This window comes from Mustela putorius, unplaced genomic scaffold (genome assembly GCF_011764305.1).
Source record: "Mustela putorius furo isolate JIRA1106 unplaced genomic scaffold, ASM1176430v1.1 tig00003850_pilon_pilon_pilon, whole genome shotgun sequence".
Classification (NCBI taxonomy): domain Eukaryota; kingdom Metazoa; phylum Chordata; class Mammalia; order Carnivora; family Mustelidae; genus Mustela; species Mustela putorius.
This window is the reverse complement of record NW_025422002.1, coordinates 10,281,785-10,302,512: the sequence shown is the minus strand read 5'-3', so window position 1 is coordinate 10,302,512 and position 20,728 is coordinate 10,281,785. Positions and strand designations below refer to the sequence as shown.

Genomic DNA, 20,728 nt, shown 5'->3' with positions numbered 1-20,728 from the left:
GCCTGCTTCTCCCTCTCCCACTTCCCCTGCTTGCGTTCCCTCTCTCACTGTGTGTGTGTGTGTGTGTGTGTGTGTGTGTGTGTGTGTCTCTCTGTCAAATAAATAAAATTAATAAAATTAAAACAAGCAAAAAAAGATTTCCAGGTCCTCTTTTGGCTTTCAGAGGCTTTGCTTGTGAGAATGTGAAGGATATGGTTGTGGGTATGGACATGGAAGATCTGGGCCCACAAATGATGCATAACAACCCCCAGGCAGGGCTGTGTTGACCCCTCCTCCAACTCAGTATCCTGGGCACCCTAGAGAAGCACACCATGTCTCTTAGCTTATCCATTATGTTTGCCTTTATTAATCTTCTTTTGATCTTGGTTTCTACTGTCCCATCTTTGCCCTGGACACCCAAGGCCAAAACCTCTTTCCCTGGGTCAGGCGCCCTCCCTTCCTCCCTCCATCCTCTGGACAGGGCTCCCTTCTGGGAAAGCAGTATCCCTGCCTCAGAAAGGGTTTTTCTCCACTCCCCCCACCCTGCAAAAGAGTTACCCCTTGCTCAGAATTGGCATGGCTCCTGCCTCCTCTACCTCTGTCCCACACCTCTCCAGCCTGGACTGGAGCATGTGCAGACTGCTCTTTCTGCAATTTTGAAGAAAAGAAGTGTGAGGAGTTCCCCACCCCCAACAGAACTGGGGTCACTGGAGCCCTCATTAAACAGCGACTCTCCCTGCTGGTTCCTAAAGGGTAAACACGAGGAAGAAGCCAGACGCTTAAGGAAGGGGCTGGGACAGAGAGGGAGGTGCTCTACTCCCAGGCCAGCAAACAGAGCAGTAAGAATTTTTGGCCAGTAGTCCTGAGGAAGCACCCCAAGGGTTCTAGGGTAGAAGGCTCATTCAGGGGTTCCAGCCAGTACCCCTATGCCTGTCTCTGCTCAGCCTCGGTGGGCAAAATTTGGCGGCCTCGAGTTCCAGCCGGTGGCACAGCTCCAGGCGACCCCGCAGGCACCGCCGATTCCCGAGGAGGCCTCCGCTGGCGGCTTCGGTGGAAGGCTGCGCGTCTAGAGCCTGCAGTAGGCGTGGCAGGTCGCGCAGGAGGCGGTAGCGTGGCAGGTCGCGCAGGGGTGGGGGAATGTCACCCTTGGCACAGAGGCGACTGAAGTAAGCAAGCAGCAACAGCGGGCGCGGGGCGGCGCGGAGCAGGGCGCGCAGGGGTGCGGAGTGGGGATCCCGGCCTTGGGCTGGACTGGGGCCGGCACTGCTCCACAGAAGCAGCACGGTGCCCCGCTCCTGCGCGACGCGCGCCCGTGCAGCCCACAGCCACGGCAGCGGGCCCACGCGCGCCACGCGCGTCCCCTCCCACAGGTCCACGATCACGTCGCGCCCGCCGCCCAGCGATGCCCGCAGCAGTTCAGCCAGCGCTCCCACCAGGCGCCGCTGCGCCTCCGAGTTGGCCACGTGCAGGAGCAACACCGGCCGCGCTCGGCCAGGGCCTGCGGAGGGGGCGGGAGGGAGTAGCAGGTGAAAGGGTGGGCCACTAACGGAGAACCCAGCAACTTCCCCTCCCCTATTACACCCTGACTCTCCTTTTCCCTGCCTTGGGGCTAACTCATCGAGTGCCCCACCTGGTTCCTTATCTGCACTGGGGATAAGTACTTCAGGCAACTTTAGCCTATAGGGTGTCATTGGGCTAATTAGATAAAAACACCCGGGAAGGGGTCAGGTCTAGGGCGCCAGGTTTGGCAGGTGCAGCGCAGGCTGGATTTCCGCCCCACCGGTCTCTTCCCAGAGACCACTAACAGTGAACCATCTGCACAGAGGGACCTTTGCTCTGCCTTAACCATTCCTGACCACTAGGGGGCCTGAGGCTCACCACTTTGGGTAGCAGAGAACTCCGCGCACCAAGAGGGCCATGGCTCTTCTGGAAGGGAGCCTAGGCAAGCGAAGGGTGGGGGGCAACTAGCTTAGGCTCTGTGCAGATGGTAATCTGAATCCTCAGGTTACCCCAGAGTGAGCTTACCTGACAGTGGACGCCGGCGGCGGATGAAGACCAGAACAATGCCCAATAGGGTGGTGAGCGCCAGCAGTGCCAGTATCAAGAGGCCCAGGTGTCTATGAGAGACTGAGTAAAGCAGAGTGAGGCCAAGCCAGGCTCCTCAGTGCCCAACCTTCTCCCAACCCCACCCCTTCTCTCCCAAGAACTCACCATCTGGACACAAGAGGTGCTTCCAGGAAAACTGAACATCTGACCTCCACACCTGAGGGCAGAGAGCACCCCACCCCTGTGAGCCAGGGTAGCCCCTTCTCCCAGGGGAAGCTGAATAGGGCAAGAGAAGGGTATAGGGAATTTCTGCAGCACAGGGTTTGTGTTTGCTCCAACTGTGGTTGGGCAGGCAACAGGTCAAGAGTGGCAACCCAAAAAATAAACTTGAAGCTGGCCAGGGCATCCAGGAGGACCAGGAGGGCAGAGGCCCTGAATGAAATAATCAGGTGCCATGGAGCTCAAGCCCACTGTCACCATGCCTGAATGATTCTTCCCAGGAGAAGGCAGAAATCAGCTTTTTAAAATATGACTTCTCCAGTATTTAAATGGTAGCAACTCATTCCAATTTCAAATACCAGGCTGGCCAAACCAAACATTTTTGCAGACTGCATTTGCCCCATGAGCTCCCTGTAGAGTAGATGCTAGGGGAGAATGTACAGAGTGAGGGCAGGACTCCTTACCAGGACACAGCTCCCTGGCTTCAGGAAGGGAATGATGAGCTCTAGTGTCACTAGGTTTGAGCCCTGAGTCTGTGGGAACAAAGAGCAGAATGTCTCCATAGTGTCAAATCTGGCTCTGTCCAGTCTGAGTCTTTGCCCACACTCTTCTTCCTTTCTACCCCCCACCCCCACCCCACAGATATCCTACCCAGGATTAAGGCCACTACTGACAAAAAAGAAGTCTCCTGGGATGCCTGGGTGGCTTATTTGGTTAAGTGTCTGCCTTTCCCTCAGGTCATGATCCCAAAGTCCTAGGATCGAGTCCCGCATCAGGCTCCTTGCTCAGAGGGGAGTCTGTTTCTCTCTCTGTCCGCTGCTCCCCCTGCTTGTGCTCTCTTTCTCTCTCTCTGACAAATTTTAGAAATCTTAAAAAAAAAAAAAAAAGAAGTCTTCCTCCTGCTTCATTCTCAAGCATCCCACTGATTATTCCCAGAGCGGAACTGTTGCGCAGATACACATTAATCAGGCAATCAGGCACTCATCAACAAACATGCTCTGGGTGTCTACTTTGTGTCAAGCTCTGAGGAAAGAAGACACAGATGTTGTCTCTGTCCTCCAGAAGCTCATAAACCAAGGAACCTAACTATATAACCTGCCTCTCTTCTCTGTCTCACACATCTGAAGGGATGGCTTGTCCACTGGAAAGAACCCAAGTTGTGAAGTGACCACAGCTTAACTATTGCCTTTGTGGTTCCTAGCTGTATGATCTTTGCATAGGGATAGGTTACCTCCCTTCCTGACTCTCAGTTTCTTCATTTGTACACGAGGACTAATAATCTTTCTTTTACTGGGTTATTGAGAGCATCCCATGGAAATATGCATGTTAACACCCCCTACAGTACATGGTGCCGGGTGAATTCCTTCAGTAGTAGTAGTTATTATTACACTGTGGACTCCTTAGGAGCAGACACTGTGTTATATACTTTTCTTGTATCTCCCAGGGCCCAGTACAGGGTAGGCACAGAGTAGGGATTCAAGAAATGCATGCTAAATTGGACAGAATTGATTGCCATCTGTATATAGGCAGAATACAGCTCCACCCTATGTTCTGGGTGTTGGTTAGGGAATTGACCAGCATCTCCATCCTTCTGGAACTCCCTCTATCTCCAACGCCCATACCACCCCTGTCCCAGACCCCATTCTTCAGCCAGCTGTCAGCACCCGCTGACACAGTGATGCTCAAATCATGGCTGAACTCAATGAAGGTGGTGTTTCCCCAGCTCACAGAAACAAATGAGTCCATGGATTTAGCTATCAATTTTAGGTTATCCCATGGGACTTGGTCTTAAATCTTAAGCATGGCTTGGTATTAAATTTTAAACATTTTCTTTTAAAGTGTAATGTTCCTCCAGGAAGCTCCCAGCTATCTTTTTTTTTTTTTTTAAGATTTTATTAATTATTTGACAGAGAGAGAGGGAACACAAGCAGAGGGGTGGGAGAGGGAGAAGCAGGATTCCCACTGAGCAGGGAGCCGATGTGGGGCTCGATCCCAGGACCCTGGTAATATGACCTGAGCCGAAGGCAGACACCCAACGACTGAGCCACCCAGGTGCCCCAAATTTTAAACATTTGTTACCACCTGTATGCTTGTGAGCCCTCATAGAATGCAAGACAAATAAGCAAGCTACAAGTGAGTGTTTAAGAATTGGAAGGAGCTACTCATGCTTAGTCAGATTGGTGCTATGGTTTGATGGACATATATGATTGTGGTTTTTATATCAGATACACAGAAGAGAGTCTTCTTGTCAGACTGTTCCTAGTTCACATAATAAAGTTAAATCTGTCAGTAGTTCACAGTATTCTGTGAAGAGTTCCTCAGCTTCTAGGGGCTCTGCCTCCTAAGATAGGGAACGTCTGCCAAGTGCCTTGTGGAGACAAACAGGGGTAGAGAACAGCTGGGTCCGAGAGAGGGCCTTGGTATAAAATGTGGCAGCAGACCGAGTGGTCAGAGGACAGCTGGATGTGGGAGCGCTGGTCTCTTGCCACTTTATCTGGGGTAAGCTCAGAAACTAAAAGGATTAGAAACTGCTCCATGAACCCTCCACTGACTGAAGAACCAGCTGAACAAAGACTGGTCAAGTAAATAAATAGCCAGATGATGTAAGTTAGAGATTTGTCTGCCTCCACTTGCTGTGCTCTGAGCAACAAGACGGTGGAGGTGGGGGGGAGAGGGTTGGAGCCCTGGCTGGGCCATACCTGGCTGATGCTGTACACAGGGGGCACCAAGCTGTCCTGCCCCAAGCTTGGGTGGCTCCAGGCAGCACTGAAGGTGGCGTGTATCCTGGAGGAGATGTGAAGGACCAGCTGCTGGCCCTGGGTATCCATGCTCACATTCCAGGATGGGGCTGCCAGGGTGGGAAAGGGTATCATGGGAGACATTCTGTTTGCAGGAGGCGATAGGATTTGGGTTGTGGTTGTCAGAGAAGTCAGAACAGGGCTTGAGCCTGGTTTGGTCCCAGTTGGGTAAGGGTTCAGTGGTGGAAGGGCATCCCAGCCAGGGTCACTTATCAGCTCACCCGTCTGGTGGGGGCATTCAACATGGCTGCTATTTCCAAATGAGAACTGAGAAATCCAAGAATGGTAAGTCAGCAAGCTCCAGGGACTATCCATACCCCTCCCCATCCACTGTCCCCCACGCTTATACCTTGAAGCAAAGCTGGGGATGCAGGTCTATTCCCTCCAAGACATACCACTGTGGTAGGAGAAGAGAGTTAGTCAGGGAGCAGGGCTCTGGGCCCCAGCCCTGCCTGCTCAAGTCCAGGGGCGGGGGGTGGCGGGCTCACCCCCTCTGACTCTCGAGCCGTGGCATTGGGGAGGTCTTCACAGAGGGTATTCCAGCCCCACTTCTGGCAGAGGGAGGCCTCCAGCTTCAGTGGGCAGCGGAGGGTCAGGGCCATGATCATCTGACTGTGCTGGCTGTAGTCGGTAAAGTGCACTGACTTCCAGAAGTCTGAGCCATCTGGGCATGCGGCAGGCAGGGGCAGAGAATGAGGCCCGCTGAGGCCTGGGCCCTGCTTTGGCCTCAGCCTCGCTTTGTATCCCCATCCCTGGGGGCACCGGGGGATGACTTTATGAAGATACCCAGCACATTTGCTGGCGTGTCTAGGTGATCCTATCAATAAGCATGCCTTCTCCAGACCTTTTATGACCATTTCCACTTCGCTGTCTCATCTCCTGCCTGTGCCTCCATTCTGACCAGTTCTCTGCTGCTCCCCAAACTAAAAATCTGCAGATCTTTGCTTAGGTTCCTCTCAGAACCAGGGATGTTCCCCTCACTACTCTCCTTTTGAAATACTGTCCCTTTTCTCAGTCCAGCTCAGGTGTCCCCTCCTGTAAGAGACCCTATGATCTGACAGACTTCATGGGCTTCTCCCTTTCCTGAGTTTATGGCCTATAGCCTAGCCCACCGTTCTAAAGGTGCCCTGGACTTTGGGCTGCTTTGCACTATCCATTTGCTGTGTTTCAGGGTCCTGTCTCTTTGATTTGGGGATGACAACATGCATACAGCATTTCAGACATCACCAGCCACTTTCACATATAATATTGAATGTAAGTCTCATCCACAGTTGGAAAGGAAGGCTGGGCAAGTATCACTACTTTGCTGATGAAGAAATTAAGGTTCAGAGAATAAAAAGTGAGATGGGACCTCAGGACTTCAGGCCCATCCTCTTAGGACACTACCTCTTGGGTCTCCTGCTTCTGAACCTCTCACAGTGCCTAGCACCATGTTTAATACTCTGATTTGTTGGGAGGTGAATGGTAGATACACTAACCCTTTCCCGCTACCAACTCCAGGGAAAGTGCCTGCATGCCTTCTGGGGTCTTCCTCCACAACATAGGTGTGAATTGTGTGTGTGTGTATGTGTGTGGTGTGTGTGTGTGTGTAAGACACTGAGGGCTATGAATGCACATATGCAGCACTCACAGGCTTCAGGCCAGTTCTGGAAGGGACATTTTTTGCGCCTCACGGTGTCCTCTTGCAGGTAGGATACCTGGGGGGAAAATTGAACAGTCAGGAAGGGTCATAGGAACGGCTTCTCCTCTATCACTCAGACATGGAACTCCTGGCTTGACCTTGCCCTGATGCCAGCTGCCCGAGCTGGGGTGGGGCATGGAGGAGAGGAATCAGTGAAGGGTATGGGCAAGGGTCGGTGGGGTATGACCAGAGTCTAGGAGCAAGGTCACACCCGGGGAGGCTGAGTCCTCTTCTCCCTGAAGAGGAGAACCTATGCTCCCCCCAGAAAAAGGGGAAGTTCACATTCCTCCACTTTTAACTTTCCTGACTTCCCAAAGAATGCCCTGCACAGACCCCTCCCTCTGGACCACCCAAATAGGGATTGTCCACCCCAGCAGCTGCTCCCTGCCCCACGTGTCCTTCTGTACCTCCCCTTTTGCCTCCTCCTGGTCGACAAGGTCCCCTGCATTTTCTGTCTAGTCCAAAGAAGTCTTAATGCTAGGCACCTTGGCTTTGTAAGGAGCAGAGAACTGCCAGGGCAGGTTCATGATGACAAGACTTTTGAAGCCATATGGAACCTGCCAGTGGCCCCACATGATTGCTCAGAACACACAGTAAAGGTAACTGTGTGTTCCGTTACTGTGCGCTAAGGCCAGTCTGAACCTAGAAAAGCTGGGTTTAGTTGGACTGAGGTGGGACTCACCCCTCCGCCCCCCAAAATACCTCCTGTTCGGCAGGACGCTTCCGTCTCTGGCCCAGCACGTGGCTCACAGTCAAGCTGGCAACCATCTTCCCAAGCATCTCGTCAACACTCAGTCTTTTTAAGACCTGGCTCACTAAAGATACACTTGACCAACTGTGCCTCTGGGAGGCCTATAAGTGGAGCCGGGGACAACCCAGACCTTTCCTCTGCTCACCTCTATGCACAGACAGGGCAGAAAGAATTCATAAGGCAGGTCTACAGTGTGGCCTCCAGACACAATTTTCTGTTGACAAAGCAGCAAAAGGAGAGAAGAAATGCCTGAGAAAGAGTTTAGGCACCCTGGACAAGGGCAGTAAAAAGTGGAAACCTTGGCCAACACACCCTGTTTTTCCTCTTATCTAAGACTTACTTCTTCCACTGCGAAATTTCCTTTTGGGGTGGTGGGTTGTCCCTGCTCTATAGTCTATTTGATCTAGGTGTCTCAATATATGAGGTGGGAACAGGGAGGAAATAAGGAGAGGATTAAACATTTTTGGAGCCTCTGCTGTATGCCAGGGAGGGTGCTAGGTGCTAGAAGCATTAACTCAATGAACTGAACACTAGCATCACAGTGATCTTCATTTGAGAAATGAAGAGAGCTGAGGCCCTCAGAGGTACAGCTTCAGTCCCACAAATGGTACCAACCGCATACCAGGGCATTGACAGCAACTGGAGGTTGAAGGGGGATATGAGGCCCGGCCTGAGGAAATGGGGAACATCTCATTCTCTGAGGGGCAGCAGCAAAAGGAGGGAGATGGAAGGGTACCAAGAAAGATGTAACCACTTCTTGGAGGGAACTGAAAAGCCTTCTTAATGCAACCTGAATCTCGCTGAGAGTCTTCTTGCTGGGGGTATATGCTGTATTCATTTCTCTGCTGGGCATTCATGGTTGCTCCAAGTCTCTATTTGTCCTTTGCCTTCCTCTCCTCCCAGCTGACAGGGACCCCTGAACTTTCTGTCTAATCCAAAGAAGGCTTAAATGCTTGGTACTTCAGACTTGTAGGGAGGTCCTAGACAATGACTATCCCTCTCCGGGCCTCAGTCTCCCCATGTATACAATGGGGCGATCTTTTTTGCTCCAGAACTATGTGATCTGGCTTTTTGAAGGGAGACAATATTCCATACCTGCGTGTCGAAGGGACTGCTCAGCTCCTCACATTCTAGTACCCACTGGTGACAAAGACGCACGCTGACCTCAGGTCCTGGAGGAATGGTCACTTGAATAGTCCGTGCCTCAGGCAGCAAATCAAAGGAGAACTCAGGCCCTGGGGAGAAGGGGGACCCCTTGTCTCTTGGCTTGGGCACATGCACCAATACTTGGCTGCACCCATCTCTGGTCACACCCCACGCTTACCTTCATGCCTTTGTGAGCTGGGTCTGGGGAGAACTTTCAATGCCTTCGGATCTGAAGGTTGGGCTCTTTTAGTGCGCAACCCCTTGTGAGAGATGTCTGGGGAGGGGACAGCGATGTGATGACCCTTCCCAGACAGGCAACAGCCACTCAGCAGCTTCTTCTGTAGGCAGAGAACATGGTTGGCCTTGGGCCAGGAATCAGGCTTTTGTTGCTGCTTCTGGAACCTGGGGCCCCACAGGCAAGTCATTCAATCTTTAGGCCTTGGTTTCCCTAAGTGTGTAATGGACAAAACAGTCCACTTCATCACCACGCTTTCTATCTTTCGTTCACCACGTGACTAGAGTACAAAGGAGAGGAACAAAGGCTAGGAACAAAAGTGCTGTGGGGCGTAAAGCAGAGCTGGAAAAGGCAGGGGGAGTACCTGAGCAGATGCTGGCATCTTGTGTCTCCTACAGAACTGGAACTTACATGACTTTTTGTATTTCTGCACCAGGAGGTGGAACCAGCCCCCCTGGAGGCCTGTGCAGGAAAGGACATATTTACTATCCAACCCTTCACTGCCCCTCTGCTGCCTGGAAATGTGGCCTGATTTTAGATAGTAAGTCATTTCAAATCATGGAGGGTAATTGTATCAAGCTTTTTTAGTCCTGAAAGTTATGAAATAGTCAAAAAGGATTAATTTCTTAAGTAGATAAAAAGTCATACATACATATATATGTATGTATATATATATATATATATATATATATATATATGTGCAAAAATATCCATTGTAGCATTATTTAAAACAGTGAAAAATTAGAAACTGAATTCTTAAGTGGTGTTTGGGCGTTTAGTAAGTGCTGGGCACTGAACTAGCCAATGAAAATACAGAGAATAAGAAAGATCTTACTTTGCAAATAGAAGGTAGTACTAGTAAACTCGCAGAACTAGAACAATTTAATCTCAAGCATTGGTACCCGTGGAAAGGAGAAACACCTTCACAAAATGATACAACTGAGCCTTAAGCATCAGCTGTGGCATGCTATTTTAGGATGACCTATCTCTATGGAGGTTGACAATAGGAGAGACATGATTAGTCCCACCTTCCTCAGCCTGGGCACCCCCAAACACCCTAATTCACATCTCCACTGAGAACAGCCCAAAGGGCTCTCTCTCATACCTAGAGGATCGGACACCAGATGCAGGCACAAATCGCGGCAGAGCCAGAGCTGAGCACACTCAGGCCTTGGGGACACAGCAAGGGCCAGCTGGGTATGGCCAGGAATATGGGCAGAACTTCCTGGTAAAGATAAAAAGTAAATCACACGGTAGGGTCCCGAGCAGCCCCTCCTGCCTCAGACAAGGTGGACTGGAGGCTGAGATGTGCAGCTTTGGGCAATTTATGGACTTCTCTCTAAGCCTCAGCTTCCTCGTTCATAAAGTAGGACTGTTGTCAAGATCAGGTGAGATAACGTGTGGGAAAATGATCCATAAACCAGATACTATTAGATATGAAAGATCGTTGTTTTGGCACTGACAGGAGGGAGGGAATAGTTAAGGTGAGTGCCTAGAGGTTATCCTGCGTCTCTCCTTTAATCCTCCCACAGCTCAGGGGCAGCGGCTTTCATCCTACAATCATTTCTACCACCCTTCTCTAGCCCTCAGAAACTGCCCCTCAGAAACAGGGAGTCAGAGGGGCTAAAGGCACTGCCTGTGGCCACATGTGAAGTATGTGGTGGAATTGCAATGCAAATCCAGGCTTGCCTTGATTCTAAATCCTGTGTTTTCTCCTTGATACACTAACTTCCCAAGTTGGGAGACAAAAATTTGAATGGAAAGCTCCCTAGGGATCTGGAACAAAAGGGACACAGAAGAGAAGCAGGGCAGGGAATGAGACTCACCAGTGGGAGTGTCTTCCTGAAGACAAGTGCCCAGCAGGGGCAAGAAAGAAGAGAAGAATTATTAGTAGGGATTCCTATGGTGGGCCAGGGGAGCATTCTCCCTGGGGTCTTTGACTCAAATCACCTAATTCCAAGGCCCATATCCCAATAGCCCATCCATTCTGGCTCTTGTCTTCCCAGCTCAATCCTGCCCAGGTCCTCAGCACTCCAGAACCTTGGCTACCCCTGCAAGACATATAGAGGACACACTGGGGCTGCAAGCAAGGCCTAGGGACTTGGGAGACATGAGAGGACAGGCAGAAAAGTGGGGAACTTTACCAGCCTGTGGCAGGGAGAAGTCCCTACAGGGCAGCCGCAGCATTACCTTACCATGTGGGAGGCCAGCAGACAGTGCGTGCTCCAGCGGGGCAGGTAGGGGCAGCCAATCCTGGCGGAGGCAGAGAGCCCAATGAACAGCAGGAGGAGAAGCAGGAGTGGAGCTGCCAATCTGGGGCTCCCCATGGGCTTCCGTGGGGTCAGAGCACCCAGACCATGGCTGCACAGTCTGAAGGTGGGCAGCAGGCCCTTGCTGTGCAGCCCCAGGGAGTGCAGGGAGCCAGAGTCTTCGCCCCTGCCAGCCCCTGCCCCGCCCTGCCCCAAAGCTCCTCCTCGATCCTAGATCCTAACCAGCCAGCCAGACCACATTCCTTCTCCTAGCGGAGGGACAGAAGGACAGTTGCTGCAACCCCCCTGCCACCCCCTCGCCCCCAGAAAACCCTACTGCTCCCCTGGAGGGCAAGGGGCTCCTGCTCTGGCAGAGAAATAACAGGAAAGAGGCCAGCGCAGGGTTAAGGGGATGGAGGGCTGTCCCCACTTCTTAACCCCTCCTACTCCTGCAACACCCTGCAGATTTGACTCACCCACTAATGCTCTTGGACTTGGAGCTGACTTGGAGATGTGCTTTATCCCCTCACTTAGAGAATTAACAACTATTAAGCACTATTCTGCAATAGGGTCTGGAGACAGAGGTGACTGAGGCACCATTTAGAGTTGAACAGAACAACAGTCACTGTAGGATGCACGTGAACCTCACATGCCCCCATATACATACTACTCCCCACCTAGCTGACCCTCAACACTATATAGCCCAGCTTTCTCTCCCCAGCCAGCTCTTCTGGACAAAGGGCTCCATGCCAAAGGGGTCTCCAGTTTCAAGGATCCTCTAATCAGTACAGTCTGCTCAGGAAGCCCCAGAGCGCATAGCTGAGCCCTGGAGCCGAAGGAGCAGGCCCCACGCACTGACCTGGTTTCCTGTGGTTTCCGATGCTGACGAGGCTCCAGGCTTTGTGGGGACCCTGCCCATCATCCCACAGCTTCCTCCTGCTCATGGAGCATTTGAGCTGCTTCAGTCCTTAACTTGGTGACACACATAGAAAGCAAGTTTGGGGCACACCGAAGGGATCAAGTCATCTTGATATTGTTATTGTCCCTCTGCACCTTTCAGCAGCCTGATCCTAGCCTCCCTGCAGCCAATTCTAGGTCCACTGTCTGAAGACCCATCCGACCCATAATCCTAAAAATACGCTCAAGCTTTTGAGTTTTGCCTATACTTTACGTTCTCCAATGCCTAGCCATTGATTTTAAGAAATAGGTGGTTTTGTAATTGAATAACTAAATAATGATACATTTCATTTAAGCAGCAGTTTACCTGCTTCACATTTTACAAGCACTTCCGTATTTGATCTACCTAATCATCTCATGAGACAGGTAAGTGCGAATTATTTTCATTTCGTAAAGAGAGAAATAGGGAAAGAGAAAGAAGAGTGATTCCATCAAAGGGCTCTAGACCACGGAGCTCCAATTTGCCACTTCTCATAATTCATTCCTCTTTCTACCAGCCTATGGTTCCTCTTCCCACTGCCTCATCTCTTTCTACTCTTGGAGACCCAAAAGGGTTTGCCTGGCACAGTCCTGGGTTTTGGCCTAGGAACCCATCACTGCGAAAACAGATCAGTAAGATACGAAGGAAGCCAAGGGTGGGGTGGCCATATTAAAGATAGGTTAGTTCTTCCCCCCAATTTTTACCTAGCTTACAGTGGTTTAGATCTATATAAATAATGCATTTTCCAATGCTGAGGGCATGAAGTGAGAAGCTTGGTTCCATTCTAAAATACTTCTATTTTTTCTTTTCTTTTTTTTAAAGATTTCATCCTTCTATTTGAGAGAGAGAGGGAGAGGGAAAGAGGGGAGAGAGCACAAGCAGGGGTGAAGGGGCAGAGGGAGAGGGACCAGGCTCCACACTGAGCAGGGAGCCAGCATGGGGCTCAATCCCAGGACCCTGGGATCATGACCCAAGCCAAAGGCAGATGCTTAACCAACTGCGCCACCCAGGCATCCCTAGAATACTTCTATTTCTTGACCTCTTATATTTTCTGATCTATCATAGTGAAAATATTTCCTTAATTGCTCCCTGACCCTGAGGCTAAGATATGGTAGGAGAAGAAGAAAAGAAGTAAAAGGACCCACATTCACACATACAAAAGAAAAAAAAAATAGAAAGGGAAGAAAATGACAGCATAGAAAAAGAAAAAGAATTAAGGTGGGGAAGAAAGGGGGAAGGAACAGAGAAAAGAAGGTTGTGTTTTATTTATTGTCTTGCTGGTTTGCCTATTGATTGTGGAGCCTAAAAAAAGATTTAGGGTAGGGAGCACTGCAGGCAAACTCAAGCACATCTAGTGAAGAGTAGGGAAACAGTTCAAGATTTGCTAAATTCTTACTATCAGACTCGAGGCCATATGATTTGCCTACATTATCTCATTTTATTAGTACTACAACCCTTGAAGTCTTTTTAAACCATTTTATAGACTTGAACACACTAGGAAGATTAAGTAACTTGTCCAAGCACAAAAATGGAGATCTGGGTCTCACCACCATGTCTTTCTGCCAGAATATACTGCTTGGGAAGATCTGTGAGAAGTTAAGGTGTTTATGGGCTCTGGGATCCACAGAATTACTAGATTTAGCAGTGCAATGTAGTTGGTAGGGTTAACAGTATGAAGGAAGAATTTGGAATAGTTGGAAAGAACAAAGGGAAAGTAGGTCTTATGACAGTGAGTTAGTGGTTCAGACTTCCAGACTAGTAGGGATTGTTTGGCAAGAGTCAACAGGGGAGGAGTAACTGTGGCTGGAATTCAAGGTAGCCAACTGGAGTAAAAGCCAACTGCAGCACAGAGGCCCTGTCTTCTTAGAAGACGGCTGAAGCCTGTCTTACCTGTGGTTTGTGTCTAAATGAGCTAACCCAGACTTCATGCTCTAATAACCTTTACTTGGGGACTAACCCAGGAGCCAGGAAATTGTGGCAGGCCCCTGCACATGCTCAGATAGAGAGCACACTGTGGGGGCCTTGGACAGCTGTTTTTCTTGAGCCTTCCCCCTTACATGGACTCTGGTCAGACCACGCACCAGCATCTCCAGGCTCTTTCTATAATGGCTGATTCTGAAAGTCTCTTGGGGCAACAGCGCCTACTGTTAGGGCACCTTAGGCAGGAAGGGCCAACGCATTAGACCAGTGTAAACCAAGAATGGATGGGTGTTCCTTCCTTACTTCTGCTCTCCCAGAAGGGATCAACCTCCAGAATTCCAAGGCAAGAGATTATGCTTAAGAGATAGGGACTCCCAGGGGTGCCTGGGTGGCTCAGTGGGTTAAAGCCTCTGCCTTCGGCTCAGGTCATGATCCTAGGGTCCTGGGATTGAGCCCCACATCGGACTCTCTGCTCAGTGGGGAGACTGCTTCCCCCCCCCTCTCTCTGCCTGCCTCTCTACCTACTTGTGACCTCTGTCAAATAAATAAAATCTTTAAAAAAAATCAGAGATCTTGCTCAAGGCAAAAGGCAGAATTCCAACCTAAGTCAGTCTAGGATAAGAAGCTGTATTCATTCCACTATGCCACACTGTCTTTCTCATAGACTAGATGCTCTCTTAAGGGTCCCTCCAATGCCTATAGCCTAGATCTGCAAACATGAGGAAATAGCCATTTCTCCCATTTATATAATGTTACATAATTCACAAAGCACCTTCGTAATTCTTCGCCTTATTTGATCTTCAAAACAGTCCTGTGAAATAGGCAGGGTTGATTTTAGCCATATGATTAGGTGTGCTGGTACTCGAACCCATCTTCTACCATCCAAATACAGTGCTCTTCCCACTAAATCAAGATTTCATTCAAAGGAGATCTTGTTTGCTACAACCATGAGGCAGGAGAAAAATGATTTGAAAAGCAGAACCCCAATAACCCAAAAAGTAGAAAATGAAAATAAACCAAATGGCTTTCTTTTTCATTGACAGTAATTTCCATAATGGGTCTTTTTTTTTTTTTTTAAGATTTTATTTATTTATTTGACAGACAGAGATCACAAGTAGGCAGAGAAGCGGGCAGAGAGAGAGGAGGAAGCAGGCTCCCTGCTAGCTGAGAGCCCGATGCGGGGCTCAATCCCAGGACCCTGGGAACCGAAGGCAGAGGCTTTAACCCATTGAGCCACCCAGGTGCCCCCCATAATGGGTCTTTAAAAGCACTCTAAGTCTGTGAAGTATCATTCCAATTATCAAAGAAAAGTTTAACTTAAAATTTTTTTAATTTTAAGTTAATGGCCCAATTCTTTAAAATGGGCCCAATTCTTTAAAAATTAGCAATCTGTGCCTGGTGCACATAATTCCATTACTCACACATTTCCTTCTCATTTCCTTTGCTCTTCAAATTCTATGCCTGCCTCAGTCTAATTCTTTCCTCTGTGCAATATATATTGTCTTCAGTCTACAGTAGCACAAGTTATTTCATTCAGTAGAGCACACACTATGTTTAAGTACTGAGCAAGGGGTGAGGAAAAGACATATAGACAAATAACTCTGTCCATAAGAGGTAAAATAAAAATGCCACACCGATTCAAAGAAAGAACTTTTTTTTAAAAATATTTTATTTATTTACTTGACAGAGATCATAAGTAGGCAGAGAGAGAGGAAGGGAAGCATGCTCCCTGCTTCAAAGAGAGCCTGATGCAGGGCTCGATCCCAGGACCCCGGGATCATGACCTGAGCAGAAGGCAGAGGCTTTAACCCACTGAGCCACCCAGGCGCCCCCAAAGAAAGAACTCTTATTCTTTGAAGCAACCAGAAGGCTCCTAAATTACCATATAAACTGAATCCTGAACGATAAGTAATAAAGGCATATTAAGGTCTAAAAGGGGAATTTTTCAACAGACTGGGAAAATATGAAAGCGATATGGGGATTCATGAGGTTCTACTGATGAGTCTGAGAGTATTGGGAGATAATGTAAGACTGGTGTACTGAAGTCACACCTCGAAAACACCTGAGAGAAAGGTATTTTGGCAGTTCAAAAAACAATAGCATATAGTAATTGACTTGTGCTATTTGTATCTCAATTCTATTTGTATCCCACAGATCTAGAACTGTGCTTTTGGTATACTCAATTGCAAACAGGGATACAGGAAGAGGTATGGGTAGGAGGTAGAAGACAAGGAGTTAAGTTTGGGACACATGGAGCTTGAGAGGATAGTCAGGACACGTGGAGGAAGAGATTTGGCAGTGTTAAATACGAACAGCATCTAAGAATGACTGAATATATACTTAATGTTTATAGAATAAAAGGACTAAAAAAAAAAATGACTAGAACTCTGGAGAGGGCAGAGGTATAGAAATAGAGATCTGGACAGCATCCAGAGACAATAAAGTCAAGCGGACAAGACCAAAGGGACATGCATCTTTCCTGCAGTACATATTTACTATGTCAGACTTTTAGGTATGAAAACGGCCTTTAGTTCACAGACGTCTTTCCCACTTCCATTTTTAATTCATCTGCTCCACACTATTAGATACTGAGTTTATAAGCTGTTTCACATGTATACCATCTTTTACCCAGACTACAGGCAGGGATACCTTAAAATTATTTGGATACTGTATTATTAGACACATAAAGGACAACGTGTTAACCCTGAATGATAAACATGAATATCCTACCAAAAGAAGAGGCCATAACCCAAGCAGGATAAGTGAGAATGGGCCATTTTACAGGTGGGGAGATTAAATGTTTGGCCAATGGTAGTTTCTGTCAATCAGATGCAGGGCTCCCACTATGACTTAAGTTTCCCTGCGGCCAGTTCACTTTTCTACTGCTACTTCCAGTTTTTGTGGGAAACTTCTAGCTACCTCCTGTGTCTGTCACAGTTTATCAAATTCCAACACAAGGCAGAGGGTGGACAAGACAGTTTTAACTTTATTGAAGCTCTTTTTTTTTTTTTTTTTTTTAAAGATTTTATTTATTTATTTGACAGAGAGAAATTACAAGTACACTGAGAGGCAGAGAGAGAGAGAGAAGGAAGCAGGCTCCCCGCCGAGCAGAGAGCCCGATGCGGGACTCGATCCCAGGACCCTGAGATCATGACCTGAGCCGAAGGCAGCGGCTTAACCCACTGAGCCACCCAGGCGCCCTATTGAAGCTCTTTTTAATTAAAATTCTTTGTAGTAGAGACCACAGCCTGCAGGGGGGAGCCTCCCAAATGTTTCCTGCCCCACCACCTACAGTCTGGAGTAGAATTTGATTTATTCCCTATCTCTTTCAGTCTTGATGGCTAAGGGGTAATGGATGCAAGCAGAAAGAATGACCAAGAGGAGGCAAGGATGAGGCTTTGTCTTGAAAAACCCTGAAGGGCCTCAAGTTCAACCAGTTGAAGTCGGCTTTATAGTTGTTGATCATCCAGTTCCAGCCAACCAGGAATAAATTAAATATAGTTTTGTCACCTCAGCTATAGCAACAGGAGGGGCTTTCCAGAACGTGGGCCTAGTTTGCACCAGCTGCCAAAATCACCAACAATTTCAGAACAGCTCCTCTACCTTCTCACTTGGCTCAATGGGAGGCCCAGGCTTCACCCCACAGGAACAGGCAGGCTTCATTTACGCTTCTTCTCCTGTGTGCTGGTGAACCAAGAGTCTAGGAGCTTCTTGCTGTAGTACAACTGCCAGGCATGTACTTGAACCGCCAGCACCAACACCAGATACATGACAGAGACAGCAGAAAAGCCAAAGAGAAAGCGGTAAGCTTTTCCATGGCGGTAGAGTTGCTGTGCAGCGGGGAACATCTCCATGCTGCCATAAATGAGAGGAGCTATAGAAAAGAGCCCCATGCTGATCATGGAGAGCACCAGGTAGCTAATGTTGTTGCGAGGGAAGGAGAGGAGGCCCAAAAGAGAGGGCACAATGCTCAGCAAATAGGGGTATTCCCACTGATAAGGCATGGCCACCTGATCATGTGACAATAGCCTAAGGTGTCCCACACTCATCTTGGCAACCAGCAGCAGCCATATGACCAGATGCACGTAGATCAGCTTCTTGATTTCATACTTGAGGGTCACACTGTGGGGCAGAGCAGAGGAAGAAGTACCTTTCATTCAAATTTTCTGACCAACTATATGCCAAGCAATTATACTGGACACTGGGATACAAATGTGAGTAAGATATAGTCCCTGCCTGGATTCTTGGGGACAAGGAACAAAAATAAAAAATAAAGGGTGTCTGAGTGACTCAGTCAGTTAAACATCTGACTCTTGATTTCAGCTCAGGTCTTGATCTCAGGGTTGTGAGCTTAAGCCCCACGCTGGGTCCATGCTAGGTGTGGTGTCTACTTTAAAAAAGAAAAAGAAAAAATTGGGAAAATGAACTGGAAGAACTCTAGTAAATATATGTTGCCAGATATATGAGATCCCAGGAAGGAGTAATCAATTCAGCTTAGGATGGGATGTCTGAGGTTATCTAGAGGACAGTGATATTTGAGATAGGCTCTGAAGGGTGGCTGCAGCAGGGATTCCCATCAGAGGTAATAGCATGCAGTCAAAAAGACATAAGCACTGTGTTCCAGGAAAGCAGATAGTGTGGCAGGAATATTTTGCAGTGGGAAGGGGAAGAGCAGTATATGAAGCTGCAAGGCGTGAGTCAGATTATAGGCAAAAGAGTAACTCAGAGCTGTGTTTAGAGAGTTGACTTTGACTGCACCATTAGAATATAGCCTAGAGAAAGGAGATACTGGCAGCAAGGAAATAAACTCAGGCTGCCCGTATTTCCCCAGCTAAAATAGATGTTACAGCCAAAGCAAGCACATATATTTCTCTTATTATTCTAATTCTCTCAGGTCCTCAATGTATTTTCCTCACCCCTGAGGGCAGTTTCTGCTCTGGACAGTTATCAAAACACTTGCTTGGACTGTCAAATCCTCTTAGTCTGGGGTCTAAGGATAAGAATGAGAAGAAGGTCCAAAGAGCTTGTCTTTCTTCAAAACTCTGGAAACATGTGGAAAACATTCTGGGAGAGTTTGATGGGTTTAGTTAAAGAAAATCTTTTTTTCCAAAAATTTTATTTTAAAAATATTCATTATAGAAAACGTGGAAAGGTAAGGGGGAAAAAGACAGTCACCTGTAGACTTCATGATCCATGAAGGCAGGGACCAGCTTTTGTCTTTTTTAAAGAAACTTTTTTTTTTTTTTAAGGTGTAACATGCATACAAAGACCAGGTCTGTTTTGCTTACTATTATATCCTCAGTGCCTAGCACAATGCCCGATGGGTAGAAACTCAATAAATACTTGTCGGACGAATAAACGAAGGTGGAAATAACCCTTACAAGGAAGTGTTCCTAAAAATTCCCCGTAGGCGAGGAAAGGATGGGCTTTATCGTCCACATTCTCCAAAATGACCCGAAATACAAAGCTACCATGTATTGGGCAGGCTCTTTACACGAATTACTACCTCACTAATTCTTCACCAAAACCTAAATAATGGATTGTTTTTTCCCTTCACAGATGAGGAAAGTGGGTTTTAATTAAAAACTGGGTTTCCGAGGTCATAGCGAGGCCAGCATCGCTCCGGACTCTGGAGCCTAGAAGGCAGGGACTGGACCCTTCCAGGAACAGGGCGGATCACCGGGTGGTGAAGGGGCTTCCCAAAATTGGGGACAGGCCCTGGGCCGTCACGGGAGGAGATGCGTGAGGGCCGGCTGGGGTGGGTAAGCCCCTGAGGACCGGCCGGTGCCGCTTTCCAGGCCCTCCGGGCTCTGGCTGGGGAGAAGGCCTCCGTGCTCCTCGCCTCACTTCATACCTCATCTGGTAGTGCATGGCGACGCGTTCCCGGTGCTGAAAGTCGCTGCCGTCGGTACCGGCCGCTCGCGGGCCTGCCCGAGATGCCATTATCCCTGCCCAGAACCCCAGATCCCCGCACGCCGACCCACCACCGGGACTACCGGGCCAGCTGCCCGCACACCCGGTTAGCGCCGCCTCAGCTTGCTACCCTAACAGTCGCGCGGTTCTGAGGACAACTTCCGGCCTCTCTGTCTCCGGAGGACCGACTCTGTGGTCACGCCCTCGCGCACGCGCACGCTCACGCTCTCGCGGCCCCGCCGCGGCTTCCCTTTCCCGCTTGACTGCCCAAGGAATTAGTCCTCGTGGATGGCATCTTTTTGCCTTCTGCCTGGACCCTATCTCTTAGAGTGTTGAGTACTTTTACCTTCTTAAACTTTAAGAGTTTAAGACACCGCAGTCCCCACTTCACAGATGGGGAAGTGATACTTAAAAAGGGTTCTGTAACTCCCAATAGGACACCTGATTGACACAGTCTCAAAATATCTCCCCATGGATTACTTACTTAATCATCGCAAAGAGAAAATAGTAACTTTACAGTGAAGAAACCTGGGGAACACCCCCTTAACGAAGTAATCAAAGTTAACTTGATCAGTAATGAGACAAACTGACATCTCCCGTCTTCTGTTACACTGAGGACACAGCATCACTTCTGTGATATTTCTGCCAAAAACATTCAACCTGAATCTAATCATGAAGCAATGATAGATAAATTGAAGGACATTCTATAAGATAACTAGACTATATTTTTTAATATGTCAAGGCTATGGGGGTGCTGGGTGGCTCAGTTAGCAGTGTCTTGACTGTTCTTAGCCACTAAGATCTTGGTCTCAGGGTAGATAGGTCAAGCCCTGTGATGCCTCCAGGCTTGGTGT

At 48.6% G+C, this 20,728-nt stretch overlaps 2 protein-coding genes across 9 annotated transcripts; both read right to left on the bottom strand.

Moving 5' to 3' along the window:
* Positions 1-67: 67 nt before the first annotated feature.
* IL17RE (interleukin 17 receptor E) lies at positions 68-12,086 on the bottom strand. 8 transcript variants are annotated; one of them, XM_045063300.1, is made up of 17 exons: positions 11,051-11,701; positions 10,682-10,697; positions 9,961-10,080; positions 9,220-9,317; positions 8,799-8,958; positions 8,570-8,709; positions 7,620-7,688; positions 6,673-6,739; positions 5,531-5,706; positions 5,392-5,439; positions 5,264-5,309; positions 4,944-5,092; positions 2,709-2,777; positions 2,191-2,242; positions 2,005-2,106; positions 1,858-1,917; positions 69-1,477 (listed from the first exon to the last, which is right to left on the bottom strand). In XM_045063300.1, exons 1-17 carry the CDS (start codon positions 11,180-11,182, stop codon positions 882-884), a joined length of 2,100 nt encoding a protein of 699 aa, XP_044919235.1. In that variant the 5' UTR covers positions 11,183-11,701; the 3' UTR covers positions 69-881. The 8 variants fall into 8 exon arrangements, with proteins under 8 accessions (XP_044919234.1, XP_004738544.1, XP_004738547.1 ...); XM_045063299.1 differs by lacking the exon at positions 10,682-10,697 and adding an exon at positions 11,964-12,086 and having other exon boundaries at positions 68-1,477; positions 4,944-5,309; positions 11,051-11,108; XM_004738487.3 differs by having other exon boundaries at positions 68-1,477; positions 4,944-5,309; positions 11,051-11,708.
* A 5,014-nt stretch (positions 12,087-17,100) lies between these two features.
* On the bottom strand, positions 17,101-20,048 carry JAGN1 (jagunal homolog 1). The gene is made up of 2 exons (XM_004738486.3): positions 19,816-20,048; positions 17,101-18,083 (listed from the first exon to the last, which is right to left on the bottom strand). The coding sequence occupies exons 1-2, from the start codon at positions 19,902-19,904 to the stop codon at positions 17,621-17,623; spliced, it is 552 nt and encodes a 183-aa protein (XP_004738543.2). The 5' UTR covers positions 19,905-20,048; the 3' UTR covers positions 17,101-17,620.
* Positions 20,049-20,728: the final 680 nt, after the last annotated feature.